The sequence below is a fragment of the Carettochelys insculpta genome, chromosome 8 (genome assembly GCF_033958435.1).
Source record: "Carettochelys insculpta isolate YL-2023 chromosome 8, ASM3395843v1, whole genome shotgun sequence".
In the NCBI taxonomy this organism is placed as follows: domain Eukaryota; kingdom Metazoa; phylum Chordata; order Testudines; family Carettochelyidae; genus Carettochelys; species Carettochelys insculpta.
In genome coordinates this window covers 14827439-14845009 of record NC_134144.1, presented here as the reverse complement: position 1 = coordinate 14845009, position 17571 = coordinate 14827439, and the positions used below count along the sequence as shown (strand labels likewise).

The following is a 17571-nucleotide window of genomic DNA, read 5'->3' as shown; positions in this document are numbered from 1 at the left end:
TTTAGAGTAGAAGACCAGCCCTAAAGGTACACAGAGAATTTAAAAGCACTGACTTGGCAACTTGTCTTTTATACTTGCCAAATGACTCTATGGTGCTGTAAGAGAATAATAACAAACTATGAGTCAAATAGGGATGCATCAGATGAATCTCTAACTTGTGTGATCTATGATGCATGTTCATTAAAATTAGATGCTCACTTATAGGATTGTAGCTATGATTATTTCAATGAGAAATACACCTTACCGTACTAAATACATCACAGAGTTCAAGAGGAGAGAGACAGTGATAAAAGCAAGGAGCTGCTGGAGTTAATCCTACCTCGGGGTCCTTAAATCACCCTCTTTGTTCCTTGGTCTTATGGGATCTGTGGTCTTTCCTCACAGGAGGATCGCAACCCAGGGAGGACAATCGTAGGCTATGTCTACACTGCTGCTGAAAATATAACATCCCTCTCAGGTAGACACATCCATGCCACTTTTGATGGAGCTAACCTGCTAACGACAGCAGAGCAGACAGACTGCATGGGCATTAGGGTAGGCTGGGTGTCCCAAATACTCACCTAGTTCTCAATGTGGGGCTCCTGGCTGCTCTGGCCATATTGGTCCCAAATAAATCCTGGCCAGATGGCAGGAGAGTCCAGTGAAGAGGAGTGGGGTCTGGGAAAAGCTGAGAAACGTGCCACGGCCTGCAGTAGTTTCCTCACATTAATAGCTTTTCATCTCAACTTCCGTAGCTTACCTTTTTGTACTGAATTTGCTTGCATTCTATTGAATTTTTTAAACAGGGTAAGCATATAAACATATTGGGCCTTATTCTGCTCATAGGTATAGTGGTGTAAATCAAAGCTGCTCAGTGGAGTTACTCCTGATTTACGCAGGTGTGAGTGGAAGTGGATTCTGGCCTCTTGTACTTCCAAAAATCATTTAAATTGCATTGGCTCAAATGTCAGATAAAAATAAACACACACAAAGGAACATAAGTGGCGGATAAGCAGAAAGTCTGGGATTAATGGTCTCAGAATGGAGATCATTACAAGGGCTAAATCCCTCAAAGAAGATTTATCACTACATTATCTTCGCACCCTTCCAGTTTTGAAGCCCACACCTTTCATTTCCTCTGATTTCTAAACACCACCATCTGGGTTCTCCAAAGAACTCTCACTCCTCTAGCGGCTAACCCTAGTCTGCTGAGGGATTTCAGAACAGAAAGGATGGGTATTAAATTATAGGACAATTAATTCCAGCAGTGGATAATCCCAATTATAATAGCTGCTTTCAGTGGGCATCGACGACTCCTCCAAGAAGACAACACAAGACATGAAGTCCCACTGGCTCTTGATTGCAAAAAGCAGCACAATATTAAGGATTTTTTTTAAACGTTCAATATCCTTGCCCGATACTCGCCACTCTGAAGATCTCACAGTCATAGCAGCAGGTGATGAAGAATAAAAGCAACTGCTTTCCTAGTGAACTGAACTGACCCCAGTGGCCAGGGTTGGGGAAGAAGGCAAATACCAAGAAAAGCTTATACTCTACTACCAGGCAAATCTGATCTGGGGAGCACAGCAGAGGAACAAACCCTGGAGAAGAGTTCAATCAGACTTTCCTTTAATATTCTCACTCTCTTTCAAATGTTAGTCCCCCTACCAATACACCTGTATCTGCAGAGGAACTAACATTTGAAAGGGATCAAGACTATTAAAGGAACTAAAGGTACTCTGAGTGGCTTTCCTCCCATGGAAATCCAGGATTACATTCACTCATCAAGAGCAAAGCTAGGCTCATAGAGTGCTTCTGGAAAACCCACTGCTAGTTCTTCAAGGAACCAAGGGTAAGGTTATGCCTCACCGCACAGGAGGGGAGAGAAGGGGAGAGATGTTCCACACACGGGAACCAATTGTTTGTTTTCTTTTTCTTGCTAGTCCTTCGAACTCAGGCCCACTTGCCTTCACCTCACCCCTGCAGCAGATGCTCACGTCACATCAGCTGGGGAATCTCACTGCAGAATGCATGTAAAGGATCTTCAGGTGAACGAGGAGGTGCAGCACCATTCTACTCCAGTGACAATCACTTGTTGGTCCCCACCCTTCAGCACCCCCTGTAAGTCAACGCCACATTCCATCAAAGTATCATGGACCACCAAGCATGGTGAATGCTGGAGCACCACAAGGAGTCAACAGTGCATGTCTGGGAAACAAAACATGTCTCAGCACAGAGTCCCTTCTGAGATGGCTGCTGTGGGGATGCACTACACAACCTTACAGTCAGTTCATTACAGCCAAGAGAATTCATGGGTCCCTTTTTCAACCTTCTGCTTCACATTTTCCAACTCCAGGTTATTTTTCCCCCTTTTTCAAGTGGGCAGGAATGGGCTTATTTTCATTGCAGGAGCGTGGCTGGTGTTCAGTTCAGCCAGGGGAGGGCTCAGTTGCCTCTCGCTTTAAGCATTTCAGCTGGCACAGACGGATGCTGGTGAACCACCCAAATTATTTTTGGGTGGTTCGGTGCCTCTATTTCAAGAATCCTCTGGGTAAAATGACAGGAAGTTTGCAGGCAATTTGGAGCCAAACCTCAGAGAGACGGGCTTTCAGTTTGTGCTAAAAGCTCCTTATTAAAAACTGTCCTGTCCAGACTGCGTGTGTAACTTTGATATTGACATGAATCAAAGAAATAAGGGGCACGTTTGCAAAATCAATTGTGCAGTTTTGATATTTACTGCACGTTTACCACATATGTCATTTATTACACAGTGGAAAACCGTTAAATGCACAGTAGTTGTGCCAAGTGGCATTATGCTTTTAACAGCTTTATTCGTTTAACAGCTCCACTTCTCATTATATTTTGCCATGTGGTATATGAGATTTTTATGCATTTAACAGTTTAAAAGGGCTCCGTGGTATTTTCCTTTCATGTATTTCATATTGTGCCTCTGTGTGTGTGTTGATTTTGGAGGGTCGGGGTGGCGGGATTGTGAGCTGCAACCCATGCACCTCAACTTAAGACAACAGAGGGGAAACAATTATTAAGAAGGGCAACAGAAAAATGAAAGAGGCAAGGACTCAGCCTATGCTTGGATAAATCTCTTAGAATGGGATCAATGACTTTTAATGCCTTGTTTAGATGCCTTTCCACATCTTAAATCAGATTTATTTTACTTTGGTTTGAATACAACTTCTTTCTTGCCCAAGGGAAAGGAAAATTATATATATATGCACACACACACAACTAGCACAGAGAGAGAGAGAGAGAGAGAGAGAAAGAGCGGGTAACTCTCCCCCCAGCTCCCACCCTCAGGTCAATGCCATCTCGTAACAAAGCTGCCCCTTTCACATAGACTTAAAAACAAAAGCATATGAGGAGGATTTTGGAGGGTCCCTGTTCCAATACCAGAAATGTTAGGTTACATATGAAAATGGGGAAAGAGGAGTGTGCTTCTGAGTAAGAGGGGCCCAATACATACATGAGATGGTACCTTTTCCATCCTATCTTAAGAAAAGAAAACCAGCTGGGAGGCAAAAAAAATATATATGACAGGTTCCTCTGGTGATATTATTATTATTATTATTATTATTACTATTATTGGAACAGATGTATTTTTATTAATGGAAGGAGGAGAAGGATGAAATCCCACCCCAGAATTTGGTCTTTTTTAAAAAAACATAAAACAAATACTCTCACTCACCTGACTTTTATTGGCAGCCACTTTGGCAAACAGGGCCTGAGACACCTTGGCCCTTTTCATCTCCTGTTGGATCTCATCGTAAATGGCAGCTGTGATGTTGACGTTGGCACCGTCCACCTTAATGGGGAGGTCTGTTGTCGGTGTCGAGGTTTTGGCCTACCGAGAGACCATGAAAATAATAATTAAAAAAGTGCTGCTTTCAGCCCAGCCATCTGTGCAGAAATTATCAAAGGATTTCAGTCAGCTGATGCCAAACTGCATTAGCTACAGAGGGACACTTCCTGTCCATTATTCTAATCAGGTTAATTGTGATTGGAAATAATTGCAGTGCATTCCTATAGGACGTGCAGGGCCCTGTCAACTCTCACTCTCTCAGCATGTTTACTGAGCACCTCAAAGACGGCTTAGGTAGGGCTGGGGCTGTAGGCTGCAGACAAACAACTAAGTTTGTTCTGCTGGCCGGCAAATGCAGCATGTGGGTGTGGGGGAGGGCAGGAGAATGTGTCTTTTTTCTTTTCTTTTTGTTGTTGTTCTAAAAATGGCGTACCTTGGAGGAAGAGTCAATTCTCCCAGAAAAAATGAGTAAATGGGTAGAGGTCTCTAAATAATAAATTATTACTCAATTTAATGCACTCCCTCAAGTCTCCCTCATTCTTTATTAAAGCTATACGTATGTCATTTGAGTATGTATGGTTCCCCCATCATGATCATCATTATGCTAGCCAGACAGTCACCTAATTTCACCTAGGAAATCAGTAGAAATGAAAAAAAAATCATTTAATAAAGCCACGCTTTGGCATGCCTTTGATGTGCCGTCCTCACTCTCCTGAACTCACATTGCAATTTTGTGCATTCTGCTGCTCTCTTTTTAATTGAATGATTTCCCATCCGCTTCTGTGACAAATGAAGGACAATAATGGAGAATGCCAGCACTTCCTCAGGCTGGGCTACCCCTAAAAGGTTTGCAGCAGTATAATCCACGAGGGCGCTGCAAGATTTTTGTTTTAAACCTCCTTGGCGGCACGAAGGCTTCCCTGATGAGGAACAGACCAAGAACAACATGCCCTTCCACTGGTGATTTTACGGTAGGACCCTCAGTAATCTGTGGCAGCAGCATGAGAATGCCAGATTTCATTCATTTACCAGAGGCTAAATAGCGGAGTTATTAGAGCTGATCTAAACCGGGCTTTAACTCTGAAACAGCTCACCCTAGAATTCCTGTGCCTGACCGGAAGAGCCCTTAATGAAAGATGTATGTCGAAGTACAAACTGTCTATTGGCTATTGTGCTTGGGAAAGAGATGAGCCACAGTTCAAATGGTACATTCCAGACCCAACCCTCCCCATAGGTTGTGGATGTCAGTGCTCCACTCTCAGATTTTGGTTCAGCTCCTTGTACATCCTTGCTGGTGGCCCCAGCCTTCAGACTTGGAATTTCCCAAAGTCAGAGTAATTATCTTGGGGTTTGGTTCAGGCCCACTTTTAGTGTCAAATCTTATCTGAACAGAACTGCCCAGATGTCTGTATGTTAACAGAAAGTTTAGCTAGGTCAATGAGAACTTTCTGAGCTCCCTCTCTTCTCTTCCTCCTAGTTCTTCCCATCCCAAATCCCTTCCTGTCTGCAGAAAAATCGTAATTAATGGCCCCATCCAAAGGCTACCAAAGTCAGCAATCTAAAGACACACACTAATTCCAATGGACTTCCTTCAATGACATCTTAAGCCTTGAGGGGTTGGATGCCTAACTGGTGACCCCTGGATTTGAAAAGTGCCTTGATACTATCTTGCAAAGTTGGCCATTACTGGAATTAGTCACTGAAGATAATAAGCAAAAGAGAGTAAAAGTGCAGCAACAATGTAAGAGCTCTGAAGTCTTGTCACTTAGTGCTGCATCCCTTACTCCTTGGTTAAACAGAGTGGAAAGAGGAGACCAGATGTATGCAGCAACCTTTTGAACTCCCGGAATTTGTGTTGCAAGCATTCAGATCCTTTTGCTGAGTTAATTTGGGACTCTCACCCTCATGCTGGTCCTGAACAATACTGGAACATACCAAGGAAACAACCCATGGGGGGATTTCATCACCAGCGCAGAATTACAGATGGGTGGTTAAGTCCTCCTCCCCATTAAATCAACCCCCACTGGCCTTACGTTATCTGAATAGTGCCTGCTCCTTTAACCCTCCACACTGAAAAATCATTCCCAGAACTATTGCCTCAGGAGACTGGTCTCTATGGAAACAATGTTTTGAAATGCCTTAAATCAACTTCTCTAGCACTGTAGCATAATTCCTAGAAGGATCATACAGTTCCTCCCATCTCGTTACCCTTGCAATGGGCAAGGCCCCTTATCTCTGCTGGGACACAGCACTTGTAGGAATCACTTAACTGGGATCAAGATGGTACTAGCTTCATTTAGGCTCATACAATGTATATGGGAAGCGAAGTAAAATGGGCCGGGTCAGCAGCCTTGTTTTTGGAAGTGCTCAGGTCCTTCCAGCACTGCCTACTGCCTGTCTTGCAACTGGCGAGTGCTGAAACGGGATGTCAGAGGTACACAGCCATGGTGCTGGCTCTCTGCAGGGTGGTGGGCTTCTCCCAGCATGCACAGGAGAAGACAAGCACTGAGGACACAAAGCTTGGTGTATCACTGTGGCTCATCAACTGAGCAAATCAGTCATAATACTTCTGCGTCATGCAAGTCAAAAAGTAAAGGAACCCTGGGTTGCCTATACCCATTATAGACCTAAGGAAAAGCCCTGTGTGAGCTCAAAAACAAATTTTTCTCTAACAGAAGTGAGCCCAACATGCTACCTTGCCCACCTTGCCTCTTAAACTTTTGTGTCGGATTCTCTAACGCTGCTTAGCTCTGACATGGGAAAGTGGGGAAAAAGGAGGCAAAGAGGTGAAGGAGCACAGTTGGCAGGCGGGGGTGGGCAGATACACAGTCACAATTTCGATTTTCCAGCTCTCACAATCCACAGAAACACACTGAAGCCTGGCCCTAGCACCAGAGTGCCTTCTACATAACTCTAGTTGTGGAATTTATTGAACCTGAATATTTGCATGAATGAGCAAATCATTTAATGTAATATTTAATGCTGAAACTTGTGGCTATGATGTTCTGAAGTATCAAACAGAACAGTTCTCATGACAAATCCTCATCTTTATGAGATGGAAACTCGGAAGTTAATAGTTAAGCCAATGACCTGGACTTGCAACACAAAACTCATTTTCAAATTTGTGTGAGTAGATTATGTTACCAAAGTCTCTGCAGTTAAAAACTCCTTTTCATAATGTGTAAGTATAAAGTATATTAAACTGCCAAGATGCATTTGAGCAAGCTGAATGGCTTCTACAGAAACAAAAACCTGTCTTTATAACTAATCATTTGGAGCCATGCTACTGCCAATAACAAGATTGAGAAGTTGTGGCCTCTAGGCTACAGATCTCAGATACGAAAAGTATCCAGTAATAAGATTAGAAGCACAGATAACACGTACACAGAATATAACTCAGATGCTTAACAAACTTCAAAATACTAGTCACTGAAGTCGGATGGTGACACATTCCCATTCAGTAGTAGAGTTCTGAATCAAGTGAAATGCTGGCTTGGCTGTGCAGAGAGGAGGCTCAAATTAAGGCTATGCAAATATTGTGATGACAAAGGTAATTTGCTGTAATCACAATCTCTTTCTAAGCACTCCCCCCTTTTCTGAAGTCTGTATGTTTGCGAGATTGTGTTTACTCAGGGAGCAGAGGAAAATACACGGAAGTGCGTGTACCCACGTTCTCTTCTTCAAGCCGCAGATGAGCATCTTAGACGGGCGGTTAGGAAAGTGGGTGGGTGGTAACCCAGCAGCAACACAAGCTTACAGAAATCTGAAGCAGTGTCAATCAGACAAGCTGGGATCTTTTGTTTCAACACTCCACCCACCTCACATCTCCACACTTGAAAACGATTACAAATGTAGGCCTCTAAAATAAGGACTCTAACGAGGCAGATTACTGAGCAAACTTATTTCTTGGAGATCCTCATTCACTGGAAACCAGGTACTCTGCTCACCACACACTCTCATGCAGACATGAACCCAGATCCCACTCCTCTCTCTGCCCTGTCTGCTCTAACAGACAGGCCCGCGATGTGGGGGGATGCAGGGGACAACAAGGAGGGCAACTTCACAGGGGGCCCCTTTGAAATGCTGCAGAAGCGTAACCCCACCACTTTGTGTGGCTTCTAAGGGCTGGGGGTGCCAATGCTGTGCACTCGGCAGCACTAACAGCTGACTGCCCTTGGCACTGCCCCTTCCTCCCAAGGCTCCACCCCTTCCCGGGTCATGGTGCCAGGCCCCCCACACCTTGTCCCCAGGCCTGTAGTGGCTGTTGGCCCTGCTGGTAATAGACACTAACAATACAGAAAGTAAAGTAGAAGCGTAACTCTCTCCATGATCCATCATGCAGTAGTTCGGGGGTGGCAAACCAGTCAGGGACTAAGAGCCATGTCACCAGAGTGCAAAGAGTCACATCTTATATATTTATTTTACCCATCTATAGAGATCTACACAGAGAGAAAAATAAATATATAACACATGGCTCAATGCCCTGTCTCTCCCCCAGAGCCAGGCACCCCCAGCTCCCCACTATAACCCAGTCCCCCACCCTTCCTCCAGAGCTATGCATCCACAGCCCCCCAACTCTAACCCAACCCCGCCCCTCCTCCACAGCCAGCCATCCCCATTCCCCTGCTCAAACTCAAGGCCAGCAACTCACCGGAGCTACCGCCACAGAGCAGAGCAGCAGACGGCCCTCCCGGCCTGTGTCTCCTGCTTGGAGCTTCATTTAATTGCTCAAAGAGCCACGTGCAGCTCGAGTGCCGTGGGTTGGCCATCCCTGCAGTAGCCATACTGTAGACACACCTCATTAATCAGTATACAAAACACATGTACCCTCTTTCATATACTAAAATAAGGGCATTCTTCTTTGTACTTATGGCATGGGTCATAGCTAAAGTTGCTACAGTGCGTTGCTGACAGCCAATATGTACTTCTTAACAGCAACTCCAAAAGCCTACCAAAGAAATTTCTAATTTCTAGGTGCGGGGAACAACAGATAGGAAAACCCTGAGACGCCCCCTCTCCAAGAGGTATGGGCAGGATCGCAAGCCAAAGAAAAACAGTTACAGAGGGGTTGTGCCTTACCTGGGGGGTTCTGGAAGAACTTGGACTGCTGGCTGCTGAAGACACCATGCTCACATTAGGGTTCATACTCCTCTCTCTCTCGTCCTGATATATACGATCCCGCTCTGTGTCAGGCAGGTTGAGGAAATTCTGCATGGCTCTCAAGTTTACCAGGAGGGACTGGGAAGCTGTCCTAGGGTCTTCTTCTTTACGCAGGATCTCTGACAGCAATCCCTGGTTCAAAAAATTAAAAAAAAAAAGCCAAGACATGAGTCGTTTTTTTTTTTTAATTTGTTTGGTGTAACCATGAGGGTTGCAATGCTGAGAACCTACATCAGATTCCTAAGGGTTCTCTGGTGGGGAGGGGAGGATGCTTTGGAAGAACGTGTTTGTCTTCTAGAGGCTGTGATTTATTTCAGACTGTCCTATTCTAACTCGGTAATAACAACCTAGGTACAGGAATACTGTAGATGCCTGGACAGAATGGCAAAACTGCAGTTACCACCCAGAGCCTCCTGAAAATATTTTAGGAATGGTTAGATTTCTCCATTTCCCTGCTTGAAGCTGGAACACTTGGCAGTCCTGTTCATCTTCACATATCTGCCAAGCTTGGTAAATTTAGTACCGACATTTGAACAGCACAGGAGGTTTATTTAAAAAACACACACACACACACACACACACACACACACACACACACAGAGTGTTTGGCTGGGTTCTGATCTTACAGTCCATTCACTTTAGTCTGGACAATTTTTTCATCATAGGAGAGCAAACTGCAAGTATGAAAGCTTTAGAACCATCTTCAGGGATGGGTTACTTTAACCCTTTATTTGCTGCATCATTTAAAATATCAGGGTCCTTGCAATGCAAACATTAATTAATGAATAACATTCATCCAGTGCTTACAAAACTTTCATGCCAGGAGGTAGCTAGTACAGCAGAGAGTACTCAATTCAGGCAGATTTACAGGCACAAATGTGTGTTATTTAATAAGGGCCTACAATCAACAAGACCACTTAGGTTCATGCATAACTGTAGGCATTACCTTGAAATCAGTGCCACTATGCACAGACTTAAGTGCTTTGCAGGATCAGGACCTAAGACAAAAGGTAATTAGCTCATGCCATGATGTGCCACTGTCCTTTACTATTATACTTGCCACCAGATTATGGCTGTTGTGTGTTTCACCTCGACAAAGTAATAATATGGTAATTTCCTCCAACATGTGTTTCAATTTATTCACTTACAGTCAAGAAGCAGAGAAGGATTAGACTGAAAGGGAGAACACGTATAATTCACACTGGGCATGCCACACAATAGGCTCAGGAGTTGGAGGTTTCTAAGTATTGAAAAGGAAGCTCTGTCCCACAAAATTCATACACCTTGCCCACGTAGCAAGCTATCAGGCTGAAGCAATACACCCAGAAATACTGCCTAGAAAAGAGCTCCATGGCTGGGAATTCCACTACATAGCTAATGAAGCTTACCTAAACCCATTACCATTAAAAGGTCAATATTTACCAAGTGAATACTGGAGGAAACTGGAGTACCTCAGATACAACTGTGTGGTAACTGTTGACAATATAACTCATAGTTATTCTACAGTCGTGGCCCAGTGAAATCCATTACAGTTACAGTCAATCTTCCTTCAGTGTTCTTGTCATGCAGCCACATACTAGAAAACCTGAAATATTTACTCTTGGCTTATTTTCTCCCCTCACATCAAATAGTCCCCAACCCTTGCTGGACAATTCCAAGACAGTTGACCAGTGATCAAAAGCCAACGTTTTCCAGCGTGTGTAGCTCTTACTCACTACACTTATTGACAAAACTAGCAGTCTAGAAAAAAAACCCCACTCCTATGTCTGCTTACTTCTCCTTACGCACTGCCAGAACACACACAGAAAAAGTATGCCTGAACCATGATCTGTTATGGCAGAGTCTACACAACGATTGCCCACAGACCAGCAGTGGTCCCCCGACAAGCTGACTGGTCAATGTCTCTCCTTAAATGAAGCTAAAAACACATTTTCCTATTTGCTACGTCTACACTACAGCAGTCTGTCAACAGAAGTTACTGTTCCAAGATATCTCCTGACAAAACTTTTCTTGACAGATTGCAGCCACGCATAAAAGCGGATCGATCTGTCGATCTGCTCTGTCAACAGAGAACATCCGGTCTCTTGACAAAACAGCCTACATGAAGTACAGTAGACAGGGCTGTCTGGTGACTTGGAAGCCCTGGTTGTGAACAGAGGGCCCCCTGGAGCATCCACACGGCCTTTTTGCTGAAATATTCTGTTGAGAAAGTCATTCTGCCTTATGGAGAAGAGGCTGAAGGCTGTCGACAAAAGTGCCGAGTTCTGTCCACAGTATGCAGACAGAATGCATTTTTAGTTTGGACGCTGCATGGGCTTTGTCGACAAAACCTTCTAGTGTAGACGCAGCCAATGCTACTTGAGCATTTGTGCCACTGCGGTAACTGCCGCAGAAGTACACTGGCATTGCAAAGGGGAGAGAATTGGGACCAGGCACTGAGAACGCAGTCTGTTGAGATGACCGCTGCACTACGGAAAAAATCCAAAGACGCTTTCGCTCTTGCTTCCACTACCCACTGAAGCCATTGACAATATCATGCATCTCCCAGTTGGCACAGCTCTACCAATTTATTAGCAACTATGCAGTTTGGGGAGATTTCAAAATGCTTTTCAAGTTTGCCAGACTAAAAAGTCCAGAGCAAGATTAACTGAAAGAGAGCTGGACGTCTGAGAGATGTAACAGGTCGAGTTCGACCTCAGTCTTTTCTCCTTCCAGCGCACATCTGAGTTCCTGCTGTTTTCCTTTAAAGTTTGTGGAAAACTCTTCAAATAGGATAAACAAATGAATAAGCATTTTTATAAGCTCCTTAACGCCCGATTCTCTGGCTGCTTGGGGGAAATATCAGAAACAAACAAAAATAAAAGCCTCAGTTTCCCAATACTGTGTGTTTCCTTCTCCCCAGTGCCAAACTGATTTGAAAAAAAAAAAAACAAACACAAAACAAACACGCGCGCAATGGGAATGTACTTCAAGACAGTGATTCTCAACCTTTTCTTGCCAGCCCTCCCACCCCTACCCCTTCAACATGCTGTAAAAACGCCACAGCTCACACGGGCCCACAACAACTAGTTTACTGCATATTAAGAGCCAGGACTAGCATTAGGGTGTAGCAAGAAGGGCAACTGCCTGGAGCCCTAAGAAGAAGCCAAGCTGCTTAGGCGTTAACTTCAGCCCCATGATGCAGGGCTATGGCTTTCTACCCTAGCCCCAGAAACTTTAATGCCACCCCAGCTTGGGGGACCCCTGAAATCTGCTTGCAACCCCCAATGGGCCCTGGACCCCTGAAAACCACTATTCTAAGTCAGATTTCACTGCTTCCTCCTCCCTCTCCCTCTCCCCACTCCCAACGTGTCTGAATTTATGGTCCAATTGTAAAACTGGACTTCAGACATGCACACTAATGTGCACCAGCAATTCTTTACAAGGTCAGTCATGGACTCCATAAGGAAATCAGGTATTTGTATGTCCATGTGGCTCTGTCGGTGCCTAAACTTTGGAATGCAATTTCCAGACCTGAACAAGCAATAGAGGTAACTACACACAATCTGAGACAGCTCCAACTTTGAAGAGCCGATCTCTCCCTTTTTTTTTTTTTTTTTTTAAACCAAGTTCCGGTCACAGATGTGCATGACAGAAATCCGGCTGTTCAGATCAGGGCGCAGTCCCTCTTGAAAGATAATGGATACATTTGGCAGCTTTATGAGCTATGTGAAGAGCAGGATGGATCATGGGAAATGTCAGAGGGAAAAATCCCATTTCCTTCTAAGACTGAAAAGGACACTGTGATGCACTGCAACAGTAAACAATGCCAGATAGATCCCAAAGTGACAGAAGAGACAATGCAGTAAAATATCTTGAGAGCAATAACACATTAATATAATTCGGAACTACCAGAGTATACACAAAATAACCAGACAGCAACATTATAAAAAAATAAAGTGATACTAAATAATCTGTTCAGCCTTTGTGTCACCTGCAAAACATTAGGTTTTCAATATGCAAAACATCTTCCTTCCAGAAAAACAAATGATCGTGATTTCACTTAATTGTAATTTAATGAGGCATCATTTATTTTTTTTTAAATGATATACACCAGGTGTGTGGAGGAAAGCAGCCCAGCCAGACAAACCTTAGTGTTTCTATTTTTGAGAAAAGCTGTAAGCTAGCCAAAGACTGTTTTCATTTCTACAAATTATGTTTCTGCTGGAGGGGCTAAGGAGGGAAATCCACAGCATTCATATATTTGTTATAAAATTCCAACGGCTAAATTAGCTCATTCCAACATACATGCATTTCCTAAATAAAACACACACAAACGCATGCACACACTCATACACATATATACACACAACTTTCAGAGAAACAAGCTGTGAAAACTCAAAGGGACACTCCAAGGCCTTGTCTAGTCTAAATTGAACTTAAATGGATATTATTCCATCCAACAGAACAATTAAATATAGTTTTAAGTGGGTGTTTTGATAATACTTGTGCCTCTTTTTCCACCATAGGGTTTATTGGTTTAAAACCACCTGAAGTGATGTGTGATTAAAACAGGTGTAGCAGTAAATGTAGGCTGTGATCAAAAACAATACTGTACACATTCGGAGACTTAAGTATCATGTGAGCACAGCCTGACTTATGTTTGGGGCTTATTCCAGGAACTGTATTTTATTTTTTAATTTAGCTCTGTCAATAACTGGTTATAAAAAACGAAGGTAGAAAAAGTAGTATACCTCCAATTGAAATATAAAACTTCAAAGGTATTTAAGACTAGAATAATTTTCTCAGTATCTTTTTACACAAGTTGAGAATTAGGTCACACAACTTTACTACGGGCTTCAAAAACATGAGACAATATTTTGCACAAGTCCTATGCAGCCTTGGTTGTGATTTTTTTTTAATTTTGGTTTTGCTACCAACACAATCCCTGCACTGAACTGGAACTGCAAAAGGAAGCCCAGTAACCAACTGTGGAAAAGCAAATCAGCAAACTGCTCTGCACCTCTTAAGAGAGGATGTCCACAGTGGAAACAACGGGAGCTATTGGTGCTCCATGCCTGAGAGGACTGGGGTGAAACAGGATGGCTATGGAAAGAGAGGTGACTTAGGCCTGCCTGCTTCAGTCAATGCTGAAGTCAACAGGAATCTTCCTATGGCCTTCCCAATGGGCTTTGGATAAGGACCTATAACTGACAAAGAACTCAGTGGAAAGACCAATTCTATTGTCGCTGACTGGAAACCCCTCCCCTCCTTTTTTTTTTTTTTTTTTTTAAACACAAAGGCATTTCAAAAGCAGTTTCTGTTGGAACGGGAAATAAAATTACCACATAGGCCAAATCAATGTATACGGCTCTCAGGGGCAAGCAGAATAATAGAATGCTGAAAGCTCCGAACATCACTTGGGAAAACCAAAGCCTCTCCCATATGCACCACAGCCTGGGTGAAGTTGAGTGGTGGGGGCAAAACATGAACCGATCCAACATAACCCCCCACTTTTTTTTTTTTTTTGAGACAGGGTTTTAAAAGTTTGGATATGTTTCTTCACACTACTTTTGCTTTTTTTGTGCACCTCTGCTCTACCCAGCTTTCAGCAAGAGCACCAGGGACTGTTCTGAAATAACTGGGGGCATGTCTACAAAACTTGTGGCTGGATCATGCCACTGACTTGAGCTCCAGAGGCTCAAGCTGTAGCACTGCTGTGTAGAGTTCCGGGCTCCACCACTCAGAAGACTGGGAGGGTCCCAGAGCTCAGGCTTCAGAAGAAGCCAGGAAGTCTATATTCAACAATGAAACCTCCAGCAGCAGAGCCCTGCAAGCCCAAGTCAGCTGGTGGCTAGTTGCTAGGTAGATGTTCCCTAACAGTCTTGCTATTTTGGCATGTCAAGTCCAGTTACGACCACTTAATACTATGAAGTCTCATAAGAAAGCTAGTTCCATTTCCCACCAGCTCTGGATAAGATTCAGATAAGCATCAGAAACTTTGGTGCTTATTCAAACTCAGCCTCTGAATCTCAGCAATTAGCTACAGTGACACCTCCATGCTGAGGGTGTGTCTTTTCCCCAGGAGGGTAGGCACTGAGATACACCACTCCTCTTTTTGTGTATGAGGACTCCAAGCTCGTTCCTAGGGTCTGATACTGAAACCCTACCCCAGCATCCAGCAGTGTAATCTAATTATATCATATTAAAATGACCAATTTTAGATATAAATGATTACCACCTATAACAGAAGACAGAAAAATATTGTAAGGGGCACTGAACTTCTGCAACCTCTCACCTGTCATTTTTATTAGCCCTCAGGCTTATAAAGGAATTTCACCTACTGGATACTTCATGCTAAGACAAGTCTTTGCATGACATTTCTCCAATGGCAACATATATATTGTTGACTATTCAGCATGGTGTTATGTGAATGAGTATTTGAAGTGATTTTAAAAGACCATTCCTGGCCTAAAAACACCCCAAAATTATTAAAATATCTGTGGAGTAGTGTGTACTAAATGATGATCTTCCAGGATTCTGAAGACCTAGGGCCATTCTTATTATTTTCCCTTTTTTGCTACTCTGTACTCCAGCAATTTTTCCAGTTCAGTTTTGCAGACTGAATTTTGGCTAGTCAATGGAAGTTTTCAGTACTTCTGCAAACCAAGCAGTGCTAAGGTTCAACCCTTCATAGCTTAGAATATGCAATTTTGCTCTTATCCCCTGCCACTTGAACAAGTCTTCTGACTTCCAATGGGAAAAATTCTGATCCCACACTGTTGTAAATCCAAATCAAATGACTCCACAACTACATAGGAGTTATTCTAGGTTTATACCAACATAAAACAAAGCATAGTTGGCCCCTGACCTACCAAAGCTAGGGAATACCTCCTCATTCATTTTTACAAAAAAAATTTCATTCCCAGATTTACCACCTATAGTCCTGATATAAGCCTGATTCTTAAAACTCATTTAACTAATGCTATAAATACATACATCTCAAGAGATAACTGTTTAGATATGAAGCGATGGCATTTAGACTGATTTGAATAAAATGCATTCAGGGTGCAACAATGTCAATTTGATTTTTATTATTAAAAATGAAATGTTTAAATTCTCAAGAAAATGGGATTATTGCATTAGTTTAATAAAGTCTCTTCTTATTAAGATCTCTCTTTTTATTAGGGAAGACAGAATGCGCATATGGTTCTGCATGGTGGCACTGGGGGTGGGGGAAGGAGGCAGAAAAAAATAGAGAATAGCTGCAAATGACATGCCATTTATATGACATAAGAAAAAAACTCTTCAAGGAAGCAAGACACACTTTGTATGTATATTCATTTTTTTCTGAGGATCAGACATCCTATGTCTCAGCTGATCAGCCTGGAACAGTCTGCTACAGGACACATTCTGAAAGTCTAAGACTTGGTCTACGCTAGACCTTAGAGTCATCTACAGATACACAATTCCAGTTATGGCAATTGCGTAGCTAGAATTGATGTATCTGCAGTCGACTGTCAGGTTTGTCCTCACTGAGGGAGGTCAACAGGAGCGTTTCTCCCATCAACCTCCCTTATTCCTCACAAAAATACAGGGGGTCAACTGCTGACTCTACCAGGTGAGTGAAATCAAACTCTGGAAGATTAACCCTGAACAGGTCCATCTTCCAGTGAATATAAACATACCCTGAATCACACAGGACAAGCTTTTCTTCCAGTCTATTGAATACAATTAAGTTAATTAAAAGAGAAATTTTGGGTACTGCTTAAACCTATTGTTGGAACAGATATCCAATACACAAAAATACCTGCAATTTATTAAGCATTTCCCTTACAGAATGCCTTGTTTCCTGTGTATACACCAAAACGCCACTTGTGCCACACTACACGTAAGACTAAAACAAGTGGGCAGCTTGAAAAGGTTTCGGACAACGATAAGAGTTTTCTTTGCAAACAAACAAAAACAGGCCCTTCCTAACTGGAAGTCTATGGAGAATGGTGTGGACACCACAGTCATGTGTGTGCTATGTGCATCGAAACAGATAGCAGCCAGCGCATTAACTGCTGCTGGTCTTCCTCCCTCTTCAGTCAAGGCAGAGATGCTCACTGAAGGAAGTAGACAAGACATGGCTCACAGGCAGATGAACACAGATGCTATTTTGACAAAACATATTTCAAACCAGAGAGCCCAATTCTGCTGCCATTTAAGTAAATGGGAATTTGCCAATTCAGTCCACTGAGAACAGGATTGGGACCAGATTGATGCTCTTCATTATAAATGGAGATTCAGCGTAGCTGTAACTTATTTACCTTATAGCGCCAACACTGCCGCTTCTCCGCACCTTGCAGACTACAATACACACACTTTCCTCGCCCATGTAAAGTGGATTCATTTTCTAGATAGGAAAGTAAGCCAGAGAGACTGGGACTTGCCCAAGGTCATACATCGAGTCTGTTGAAGCATCAGGAACTGACCCCAGGTCTGAGTCCCAGCCCAACGCCTTGGTCATTTTCCACTCTATGCAACATCCTACATTGACACAACTTAGAACTTTTCCTTTTATTTCATTCCAAATGGAGTTTCATTACACCAAGTTAACTGAAATGGGATTCCACTCCTTCTGTCCTTTAGAT

General features: G+C 43.1%; 1 protein-coding gene across 1 annotated transcript in view; it reads right to left on the bottom strand.

The window, feature by feature from the left end:
• Positions 1-17571, bottom strand: part of SATB2 (SATB homeobox 2) — a 166628-nt gene that overhangs the window by 46621 nt on the left and 102436 nt on the right. Inside the window, exons 7-8 of the mRNA XM_075001283.1 lie at positions 8876-9088; positions 3683-3838 (exon numbers count right to left, since the gene is read on the bottom strand). Of these exons, the coding sequence (XP_074857384.1) occupies positions 3683-3838; positions 8876-9088 (369 nt within the window). The remainder of the gene's footprint in view (positions 1-3682; positions 3839-8875; positions 9089-17571) is intronic.